General features: G+C 43.1%; 1 protein-coding gene across 2 annotated transcripts in view; it reads left to right on the top strand.

Moving 5' to 3' along the window:
• dnajc10 (DnaJ (Hsp40) homolog, subfamily C, member 10) overlaps positions 1-12,602 on the top strand; it is an 86,502-nt gene that overhangs the window by 67,468 nt on the left and 6,432 nt on the right. Inside the window, exon 23 of one of the 2 annotated variants that reach the window (XM_030342689.1) lies at positions 10,770-10,892. In XM_030342689.1, coding sequence (XP_030198549.1) covers positions 10,770-10,892 — 123 coding nt within the window. The other variant, XM_030342690.1, reaches the window with a different exon arrangement.

Below are 12,602 nucleotides of genomic sequence, written 5' to 3'. Positions count from 1 at the left end.
GTTCTTACACATTCAGAAGTGTTGCTGAGGACAGCTGCCTCACCACAAACCAAAAGCCTTTGTTAACCATATGGTCACCTAAGTCATCATTCCTTAAGATGTCATAAATATGGGGTTGGCCGTTCCTTATCACTTGCGTCTCTGCGCTTCTCTGGGGATCAAGGATAACGGGCCCAAACCAACACAGGACAACAAAGGAACAGAGTGAGAACTGATTTCCACTAACCTCAAAGGATTTTGAACGACCCTGCAGAATAACAGGGTGACAAGACCACATGGGAAAATACAAACATACAAAACTTAAATTTGAACATTATCAAAAATATCTTATTAAAAATCTGCATTTCAATATTAGGCATTCTGTTGTTACTGTAACGTTTTTTATAGTTTGTAATGAAATATATTTTTTAATCGTTCTTATTTTGGTATTTTTGGACCTCGTCAGGTTTGTTGAACTATGCATTTCTACCGCTTGTCCTCAGGATCCTCTATTGGGGGGGACTCTTCTGCTCTCCTATGAGGCAGGTTATCCCAAAACTCTTCTAATAAGAATTCCCAGGCCTGGTTAATCCCCGGACTTCTGTGGACGAGCGGTATGCATGCTATGGACAACTTTAAAGGTTAACCGTTCATGATGCGGAGTTTAGATAATTATTCCTATCTTAAGATCACCGTGTAATTGTCGTACAGGGATCTGGTTTGATGCAAGACCCCTGGGTTGGTGTCCTTTTGTAGGACTTCTTTCGGTTCTGGAATCCGGCATTCCTAATTGTTGAATACAAGATATTGCATGCATATTGGTGGTATGATATTATATCTATTGCAATCGCTCCAATGGAAGCAATAGTTGACCCTTGAACACCTCACGCAGTGTTATTCAGTCTATTCGTATGTAGTAGCTGATTATAGTAGAATTTAACCCATGTACCTTTAATATTCGCAAAAAACGTATTGTAATTGTGTCTACCGCAGTTGAGCTAACTCCCTCCTTGGGCACCGTTTAAAACCATGTGCACCATTTATTAATTAGACATATTATTCTAGCAGTTGAACCCCGTGTCTATTTGAACCAGCCTGGTTCTCTACCTGTCTTGCTACACAAAACGCATGTTGAATAGACAGAAGCGCTCAGCAACCTGAAAAAAAAAAAAAATAATTACTGTCCGTGTGTTTGGCATTCGTTCTTATACTGCCATTTCCTGGAGAGAGAAAGAATTAAGATCAATGCAGAGAAGTAAAAAGATGAGTGTTTGGCAACTATAATGCTTGTGTTGCCACCTTGTGTTGCTTGTGTTGCCACCTCCTAAAGAGAAATGAGAATTAATATTTTATGCACAGAAGTAAAATGATGATCGTGGGCAACTGATCGTTGTGTTGCCACTCCCTGATTAGAAAAGAGAATATTTGTAGTAATGTTAACGATTAAAAATGATGAATGTCGGGCATCCATTACTGCTCGGGTTGCCAAGGCCTGACGAGAAAAGAGAACAAATTTAGTACGAATGCAAGAGATCGGCTACTTGGAAAGCTGGGGGTCGTCTAGTTGGGACTCATAATAGTTATATATTTGTGGTACATTTGGAGATGTTGAGATGTAATTGGGAATAATCTCGTGTTAACGAGTAGGGGGCACTACCAAGAACTACAAATATGGCTGTGGTGCATACTACATACGTATCAGCCGACTACAGAAACTTCTTTGAGTTCTCTCTGTCCGGCTGAAAATTGTGGTACCTTATAACATAAGGCTACCACTTAACCGCAATTTGTGTTCTCAATACACTATGGCTCTGCGCTGTGTGTACATTTATATGTAAACAAGTTATCGTTGTTAAAAAATAGCGACAGAGAGAGAGATGTGTCGTGGGAGAGGCTGGGGGGTGGTCTTTATGATGAGGGTTTAGAGGGAGGAAGATTGGTGGTGGGGATGGGGTTCATTAAGACAGTGGAGGAGGAGACGCGGAGAAAGACGGGGTTGGAGTGAGAGAGAGATGGAAGGCCAGTGAGGGGACAGGGTGTTAGACTGGGCCTGGAGGGGGGGTGGTGGGGACTTTTACGAGTGTAAAGGGTTAGGAGGGACTCGTAGATTAATAATTCATCGTTTTTAATAACAAAATATCAACACACTTGAATATAAAAGTAATCATGCAGTCTTGGATGTTATTAGCGGATCATCAGATAGATGGTATTTACTCTGACCGTCCGCAATGGAGCTATTGCTTAGGAACACAGACCGTGCCGGCCTCAGGAAAGTTCAGAAGAATGGGAGAAGTTAAAGATAATAATGATTGGAACTCTCGTTAATGTTCTTTTGTGGCTCGATCTTCACAGAGACCGACAGTGGAGGACCTTACCTCGCACCCATAACCATGAACAATCGTTAACGACAAGTACTCAAAACGACGCCAGTGGGGCATTTAAGACAAAGCTATTCTGTGGGGAAGGGGGGGGGGGGTGGGAGACAGGGAAAAAGGGTGGGGAGGGAATTTACGAGAGGGGGTTTAGGCGGGAGGAAGAGACGAGGAGATCTACGAAGGGGGGGATTTGGGGGGGTTGGATTCACTACCAAGAACTACAAATATGGCTGCGGTGCAAACTACATGCGTATCAGCTGACTACAGAAACTTCTCAGAGTTCTATCTGTCCGGCTGAAAACGGTGCTACCTTATGGCATAAGGCTACCACTTAACCGCAATTTGTGTTCTTAATACACTCTGTTTCTGCGCTTTGTGTAAATTTATATGTACACAGATAGCCCCATGAGATCCTTGGATGATAAGGGGAACTACAAATAGAAGTCATTGTTGTTAAAAATAGCGACATAGAGAGAGAGATAGAGAGAGGTGATGTGGGAAGGGTGGGGGTTCGTTCTATTCTCTGGGGAAGGGGGGGGGGGGTCTTTATGAGGGGGGGGGGGGTTGGAGATAGGGACTAAAGGATGGGGAAGGAATTTAAGGGGTGAGGGAGGGCCTATCTTTAGACAGGCAGGCAGACAGAGAGAAAGAGCGAGGAATTGGGAGTTACAAGATTGTACAACGTTAATTACTTTTCAATATTCCATATTGAAACTGTGGAACAACCTTCCTGGTTGCCCAAAAGCAATATGTCTGTACAAACAAAGTGGATTTACAGATTCATCACATGTATACATAAATATTGTTCTCCCATAGATGTTAAATTCTATTAGTTACAAAACTATAGCCAAAATATTATGCGTCAGAAACTATTGCTTTACCGATGGTTTTCAACTTAATGCTATGGATTTATTGATTCGTAGAGGATGAGGGCACTTAATGAGCGTGCGGAATACCTCAAATATTGGAATGAAATATACAATATAATACTTCCAGCTATTGACTAGTGAAATGTGACAATTATATACAATTGGCTGAATAAGTAACTGCCAAAACATTGTTATTATTTGAAACAGATGGATTTTTAAGGGAATATTTTTATGGAGAGAGAACATATTTCTAGAGACAGACAGACAGACAGAGCACACCGGGGGTCCCTTTGTGCAGGCTACCATTGCCTTATCAAAACACCCAGGTCAAAAATGACACTTGTTGTCTTCAATAAGTGTGTGCTTGGAGAGAGGGAGAGAGGGAGAGAGGGAGAGAGAGAGAGAGAGAGAGAGAGAGAATGTAACACTTAAGTCGAGGCCCCCTGTTGCTCTTGAGCAATGGCGTTTGTTTCAAAAAGGGCTCCGACTACAAAGACTGTGGAGGTACGAACAAAGGAAACGCACGTTTCCAAGACGCGTTGTCCCTTTAAATCGTACACCACGTGGTACATCCAAAATGCTGCAGAAACAAACTAGTTTTGGATCTCTATAAGAAGTATGAGATTCCAGCAAGTTTGTCCCCACGGCGGGTTAGCGAGGGACTTGATAGCAGATGGGTTGTACTGCGTAAGTGCTACCTCTACGGCTGCGTTTTATACTAACCAAAATTGCACATTAGATGTTACATGAACCGGGCTGTGAGGAATCAATTAGATTTGAACTCCTTGGCTAACGCCGGCCAAGCCTCCGGTTCAATATGCAACTAAGCTAGATTAACGTTAAAAACCTGACCTTTCCTCGCCCCGCCGTAAGAGTTCGGAAGTTTATGGTCGGTAATAAATATACCTTATGGTGGCCCGGCTGAACTCGAAGCTTATCACCAAATAAATAACACTTAACCACAGGTAATACGTCTCCCACGTTGGTACAAACATTTAGATCTAATCAGGATTGGATACAGTCTATCTACAAACCCATATAAAACACACTCCCAGCCCTTTACTTCGTGAGCTCGTTATTCAATTTCAATCTGTTAGCGTATCCTAGGCCGTTCGTCTAACCGGCTGTATGAATTTAAACCAGTCCGAGATTACACGTCCCCGCAACCAGTCGAAGGCAGTACAAGCTATTCACCTAATGTTACTAATCTAACTATACAGAGTTTAGTCATTGACAACAGGTTCTGTTTACCTTTCTTGTGGCGCCTGTAAGTAGCTTGTACTGCTCCCGACGGCCCCGCGGTCGCAAGTCTCGGTCCGGAACTTTCCAATCACGTCAGGGCTTCACCAAATTGCAATGTACTTCTTGGAAAGAGGGGTCGAATCCAAAGGAATAGCTTTAACGAGACTTTATTTGTATAAAGTATTTTCGGTATGGTAAACTGATGCTCTGAAGTAAAGAGAGATTGGAGATGTGCCTTAGCACGTGCGAGAGTGTTCTCCTAGCTGATCCTAACCACAAACCCACGTATGGTAATCGCTGCCGGGAGAGTTCTAAAGTTTTCGTGGCCAGGTGGTCTTCTTTATGGACTCAGCGAGGACCGGAAGACTTGGAGAGGAACCGGTGTGACGTAATCCTCGGTTTTCCTCGCCTGGTCTGTGATGCTGCCCTCTGTGGCTAAAGTATCTATTGCAGCCTTCAGTAATGTCCTGCTTTCCCTTGTGGCTATGTGTAGTATTTACGGCTTATATATTTGGTCCTACCCCCTATTGGTTAAGTGAGGGAAATACAGCTTGTGTTCCTAAAATACGTAACACTATATAACTAACCTTTTACCTATTCCTATAACTAACCTATAACCGTTAAACTGTGTCCGCGGTGGTCTTAAAAGTCTTAAAAAGTCTTAAAATTCATTTTTCTAAATTTAAGGCCTTAAAAAGTCTTAAATTCGTCAAAAATGTCATATGCCGGTCTTAAATAAATAACTCGGAGGTCCTACATTAATCGGGGCAGGGCTATTTTATTTTTTATTTTTCTCGCGGGACTTTTCGGGAGATAAGAGGCTACTTTCTTGCTAACTGCATATATAAACGGATGCCTGCGCACTTGCTAGCTAGTCTGCAACAATGGGTAAATGCAAGTTCAACGTCAGTTGGCTGGAAGACGTCCGTTTCCGAGGTTGGCTAGCGTCCGTTGCCAACCCAGAACAGGCCAAATGCATTCCGTGCAAAAGTACATTCAAGCTCGGCACCATGGGGATTAAGGCTGTCGTCAGCCATATGCAGAGCCAAAAACATAAAACCTCTGCCAGGAGCCACACAGACCCCAGCCATTTCTACGTTTTGCATCTCTGCCCCGGCGCCACCGCCGCAGACGGTCCGCGCTGCTAGCACTGACCTGAGGGTAGCATTTGGTGCGACATCAACACTAAAAGCGGAGGTGTTGTGGATTCTAAACACAGTGGTCAAGCACCAGTCCTACAACTCGAATGAGGGGATAGGAAATCTCTTCGGTTTGATGTTCCCTGACTCTCAAATCGCGAGCACCTTTACTGCTGGAAAGGACAAAACGGCGTATATAACTCGCTTCGGACTAGAGCCTTTCATCCGAAACGAGCTAATCTGCAGCGTCAACAAGGCTGATTTTGTTTGATGAAACGTTGAACCACGCCACTAAAAGCAAGCAACTTGACGTGCACGTCCGATATTGGGTCGGAGATCAAGTGCATTCCCGGTACTTGGGCTCGCAATTCATGGGACACGCAACAGCCCGAGGTTTACTGCACCACTTCAAAGTAAGTAATATACATTTTTTTCAATGATTAATTGTTAACTTTATATGCATTTTGGCAATTTCATTATGCAGGCCTATTCAGTATAATGGTCGGCCTAAAATAGGGAATGATGACATGTGTGTGCGTGTGTGTGTGCGCGTGTGCTTGGGGGCCGTACATATACTTCTCATTCATTCTACCCGGGGGTCATTCTCAACCAGTGGTGCAGCTGCACCCCGCGGTGACCCGTAGTGGGCACAGACGCGCTCCGTAGACGTAACATCTCCGTTACCGAGTAACGGAGCGGCAGAGATGCGCTCGTTACGTGAGAGTCAAACATAGCGCAATCCAGAGGAACAGGTTAAAAATCCACAGGTTGTGAAGTCGGAAGAAGCCAGCCAGCATATTATAAGGTATAATGTGCCTGTATGATGAATATAAAGTGCTTGCAGCTTTGAGTGTTATGTTTGTGTGTTTTATACGATGTGTGTGTGAGTAAAGGAGTTAAGTTCATACATGTGTGTGTATTGATGCTGTGTAGGCTAGTCATTTCTACCACATTATTTATACGCACAGAGATGGGGACATAAGGGAAGGGAGAGGGAGTGGATGGATGGATGGAAGAGGGAGAGAGTTAATGTTAACTGAGGATGGGTGCAGACAGAATGTTAAATTACACTGAACCATTGGCAATCATGTCATTATAATCATAATCAACTTCTTTCTCAGGAGTGTGTGGAGGAGCTGAATCTGAGGAACATGGTGTCTATCTCAATGGATGGACCCAATGTAAATTGGAAATTCTTTGAGCTTCTACAGCAAGAGCACGCTGAGCAGTATGGTGGTGTCCAGCTGGTGAATGTGGGTAGCTGTGGCCTCCACACCCTACATAACGCATTCAAATGTGGATTCTCTATTTGGCAACTGGAGAAGGTAAGATAATTATAACTAAGAGAAATCTTTCATTAGTTTCACTAGGGAAATAGGAATATTTCCACACATGGACAATAGACAGAATATAAATAGAGCTTGAATTGGATTTAATGTTATTACAGATGTTTAATGCTATTTACACATAATGTACATTGAAAGTTCAGTCTAGGGATTTGCTCAGGATGTTGCTTTGGTTACCCGGGCAACAGCTCATTTGCCTCCTTGACTCAAGTTGCCCCTGTGAGAAAAAGATATCACTGTCACTGTGTGTGGTCTAATGGGCGGTGCTGGTTTTACAGTCTGATATGACAGGGGGAATGGGCCTGCAATATATTGCTCCTTTAAACAATTTTAGTGAAGAAGTCCCACCAGTGCTATCAGTGTGTGCATGGATGGGTAAAAGTCATTTTCCATCAGAGATGAAGGTTAACTCATCATTCCTCTCTCTTCCACCAAGGTGTTGAGGGGGATGCACTACCTTTTTCATAACACACCAGCAAGGAGGGATGACTTCATTGCCCTCACCAAATCCTCAGTCTTCCCGCTACCATTCTGTGGGCATCGGTGGATTGAAAACCTGCCAGTTGTGGAAAGGGCCATAGATGTAATGGTAATGAAACGTTATTTATATTATAGCGGTGGGCAATGCCCGGTGGGCTGGCAGGCCTTTTTGGGCCGAAGAGGTTTACGAGAGGCGCGGAGTCTCTCTCTCTCTCTCTCTCTCTCTCTCTCTCTCTCTCTCTCTCTCTCTCTCTCTCTCTCTCTCTCTCTCTCTCTCTCTCTCTCTCTCTCTCTCTCTCTCTCTCTCTCTCTCTCTCTCTCTCTCTCTCTCTCTCTCTCTCTCTCTCTCTCTCTCTCTCGGTTACTCTCTTCCATGTAGGCTACTGCGCTTTATTTAAATTGTTGAAACAGCACAATATGCGTATATATCCTCTGGTATGTTGTGTGCCTCCGCATGTCGTATAAATAATCATATGGGCTGCCATGGCCAAAAATGCCAGGGCCATTTTTTGGTTCCAGCCCTGCACATATATGATGAAATATTAAAGGTATGGCCTTCACTGGTGACATACGTGGATGCAGTGCAGACAAAGAAGGTTCCAAACCCTGGAACAGCCTCATTTGACACCACAGAAGCAGCCAAGCAAGATCCACTCATCTTGCCTAAGCTACAATTCTTCATGGCCATCTCAAGGACATTCACTCCCTTTCTGACTAAGTATCAGACTGACGCACCAGTCATGCCATTCCTTTGCAAGGACTTGGTGGAGTTGTTCCAGGTAATCAAATTAATAATGAAGAATCAAGAAGAAAAAGAAAAACAAGTTGAGCGTGTGTGGGGCATACTGTATGTGTGCGGGCATGCGTGTATGAGCAGGCAAAAATGGGAGACGCTGTTTGGTAGTTTGATTCATGAAACTCGTACCTAATCAAAACATAAAATGACTGAAAGATTATGTTTTCGCTAAATTAAGGTCACTCATTATTTATACTTTCTTATGGTGATGTTAAGAGATTATTATAAATAACTAATATAAAAATGTTTATCATGGTTAATGTGGTTATCAAGGTACCTACCCCTCTATATAACAATTCCTATTACCCTTTCAGAGTATGCTTAGGCGTTTTGTCAAGAGGGAGTATCTCCAAAACATCACTCCAAGGCAGCTGGTGAGGCTGGATGTCGCTGACCAAAAGATCTGGGTCAACTTGAAGGAAGCTGACATAGGCTTGGGTGCAGAGGCAGCCCTGAAGGTAATTTAGATGTATTACTTATTACTTACTTTCTATCAAATGATGCTCCATATCCACCAGGCAGGAGAGAATGCTGTGTTAGGCCATTCAGCTGTATTTACAACACATTACCCATCTGTCAGGACCTCCAGAGAAAGAACAGCATAGGAGAGCTCACTGCCCTAGAGTTTAGGAAGGACTACGTGAAGGGTATGTCAAATATCCTAAAGAAAGTCCAGGACAAGAGCCCCCTGAGGTACCCTATTGTGAGACAGGTGGCATGCCTGGAACCCACAGCCATGTACTCGACCAGGACTGGTGCCAGGGAAGAATGAGAAGTGTAGTGCAGAAATTCCTCCAAGACAAGCAGTTGTCCAGAGGTGTCTGCTGGTATGAATAGTTCATAGAATAGTTTTAATGTCTTTCCTGATTATAAGGAACAATTGGACATAAGACCATCTGCTTATATCATAATTAATTATCTAAATAAGATTTCACATAATCCTTTCATCTGTTTTATTACAGGTGATGTGATTATCCAACAGTTTGGGAACTTCATGTCTGTCGAGGCTAAAAGTGAGCAGTTTTTGTCCTTCCGGCCCATAGAAACCAGGCTTGATGTGTTTCTGCATGGCTTTCTCAGCCAACCCTACCCTGGGCTTTTGGGGTTTCTGTCAGAAGATCCTACTGTTATCCCATGGGCAGGCCACGGTCGAGAGAGGCTTCTTGATTAATAAGGAGGTGGAGACTGTAAACCTTAAGGAGGACACTGTCATTGCCCAGAGACTGGTATGTGACTACGTTGCCGTTTGTGGGGGGGTTGCCAATGTCCCTCTCACCAAGGAGCTGCTGACCTCGGTGGGATCAGCAAGGTCAAAATATAGAGAACACCTTGACCTGGAAAAGAGGAAGAGCCAAGGCGCTGCACAAGGGCAGAAGAGGAAAGCTGCAGAAGAACACATCGCTGAGCTTAAAAAGAAAAAGAAAACTCTCCTGGAGGTATGTGGCTCTCTGGAGAAAGATGCTGACCTGTTTGCCGAGCAAGCTGAGGGTAAGTCCGGCACCTTGATGGCTTAGCTCATTACGAAATCAAACATCCTCAGGAAGAGATGCAAGGAAAAATTAAGTGAGCTGAAAAGCATTGAGGCAGAACTGGGGATTAAAGCCACAGAACTGAGGCTCATAACGTGTGTGTGTGTGCGCAGTAGGTCCATTCGTTTTTTTTTGTTAGAGGTTTGCAGCTGCACTTGTTATTTCGTGAACCACAGAACACACTGCTGTTTGACTCAATGTACTCAATTTGTTTGTATATTTTGTATTTTTGTATATTATTTTGTATACTTCTTGGTCGGAAACATGCACTTGTTCTTACAGTTTTTGAACCAGAGAGCACTGAGTATCACTTTATGTTCAATAAACAGACAGAAAGTAAACTTGAATGAGTCTCATTGAGTGACACACATGCTATGCTTGGGTTGTAATACAGCGGGATCCCCCCGCCATCGCAGGTTTAAGGTCTTAAATTTCATTCAAGGTGGTATTAAAAAGGTCTTAAAAAATCTTAAATTTGACTTGCTGAAACCTGCAGATACCATGTTACCCTTAATCTATAAATATATCTATAAACTTAAACCCATAACTCTAGTATAGTTCAGTTGTATGTTCAGCTGGTTAAAGGAGAGGTTATATGTTCAGATGGTTAAAGGGGAGGTTGTATTTTCTTTCAGATAATTAAAGGGGAGGTTGTATGATCAGAAGGTTAAAGGGGAGGATGTATGTCCAGATGGTTAAAGGGGAAGTTGTATTTCCTTTCAGATGGTTAAAGGGGAGGTTATATGTTCAGCTAGTTAAAGTGGAGGTTGTATTCAGACGGTTATGGGGAGGTTGTATGTTCAGATGGTTAAAGTGGAGGTTGTATTCAGATGGTTAAAAGGGAAGTTGTATGGTCAGATGGTTAAAGGGGAGGTTGTATATCCTTTCAGATGGTTAAAGGGGAGGTTGTATGTTCAGATGGTTAAAGGGGAAGTTGTATTTCCTTTCAGATGGTTCAAGGGGAAGTTGTGTTTTCTTTCAGATGGTTAAAGGGGTGGTTGTATTTTCTTTCAGATGGTTAAAGGGGAGGTGCGTTCTGGGAAGCTGGACTGTCAAGCTCACCAACAGACGTGTCAATCAGCTGGAATCACGGCATACCCCACGGTCCGCTTCTACCCCCACCTGGGGACCAGGAGGGTAAGGTTGCTAGGACTATAAGGGAGGGTTTGGAGGGTAAGGTTACCAGGACTATAAGGGAGGGTAAGGTTACTAGGACACTGTGGTTCCCCACTGTGCAGTGGTTCCCCACCTCTCATGGGTTACCCACTGTGGAGTGGGGAACCACTATGTAGTGGGGAACCAATTGATGCCCTTAGCTACAATGTATACAGTGATGACATTCTGCCTGGCAAAGCTAGCGTTGAACTCTGGCCTGTTGGCTACACTTTATAGCTAGGTTTGGATACATGTAAGGGATAATGTATAGAACGCCGGTCATTATCGGGGAAATTGGCCCAGACACGGCGAACCAGTTTGCTTCGCCCTGAAGGGATGACAATGGCCGGCGTTCTGTACATTATCCCTTTTATTACACAGCTACATGCCAAAAATAAATAATAACTTCAGTGTTTCTTTATAAAAAAAAAATTGTGACCATTCATAATGTTGATCAAAAGTTGCCGAACGTTGGGAAGGCCCATGCAAGTGAATGGAGCATTCTACAGCATTAAAGGTTGTATCAGCGATTCTAGGCCGAAACAGAAATGATCACATTCATCCGATCTTTCACTCACGATCCGCTAGCTGCCTCCCCCATACGCAGGCCGTCAAAAAAACGCGTCTCTGTGGGCAGCCTTTGCGCCAAGATCGCACACGAAAACAAATGGTACCACCAACCACTCAAAACCAAAATAAATAGTATTCAGACCAATCATAAACAATGTGTGGGTGTTGTGGGGTTTTGCACTGCGTTGATGATAGTTTTTACTTTTACTAGGGCGAGCTGGCTCTGTTTGTTTGGGATTAATACCAACAGAAGTGACGTCACCCAACATCGCTGATACAACCTTTAAGAAAAGCTGTGTAATAAATGTGTGTGTGTATATATATATATATATATATATATATATATATATATATATATATATATATATATATATATATATATATATATATATATATATATATATATATACGGAAGTTGTGAAGTGCCCATGCAAGTGAACGGAGCATAAACAAAAATAATTGACAGCTGAACGTTGGGAAGGCCCATGCAAGTGAATGGAGCAGTCTACAGCATTGAGAAGAGCCGTGTAATAATCCATAATAATGTAAGGTTTAGAAATTAAATATTTGAAAGTTGTAAAATCAATTAATATAATTTATATTGGAGTTAATTTGCTAGAAATGTACTTACAATTTTTAGTCAGTTCATCATTTACACATTTATGTTACACAATTATTACATATTGACATGTTTACATATTTAACACAGTCAGGATATTCTGTTGAATCTGCCTCTCTGATTCCCTCACGTTTACCTCAGTCTGGGTGCACTCACACTAGGCCATCTGGCCGTGGCCGTTGGCCGTTTTCACACCTAACCGTGCTCAAATGGCCCCATTGTTCACTGGCCTGCACTCACACTGGTATGGCAAGCCATCCCCGCCCGAAAACGGCATCATTTAGTCGCGTATCACCTTCATTACGCCGTAAAAACGCGTATTGTACGCCGTCATGCGCAAAAAAGCGCCGCATTTTACGCCGCAATTAAGCCTTTCAAGAGCGTGTGTAAAAAGCGCCGCTTTGAACATCAAAGCGCGCATAAAATACGGCGCGTTTGTGCACATCACAACGGCGTAAAATACGGCGTTTCTCTAGTATGCTAAATCTCCGCCCTTCTTTTCT

Source organism: Gadus morhua, chromosome 20 (genome assembly GCF_902167405.1).
Source record: "Gadus morhua chromosome 20, gadMor3.0, whole genome shotgun sequence".
NCBI lineage: Eukaryota > Metazoa > Chordata > Actinopteri > Gadiformes > Gadidae > Gadus > Gadus morhua.
Note: the sequence above shows the minus strand (reverse complement) of the source record. Positions and strands in the feature narration are given on the sequence as shown.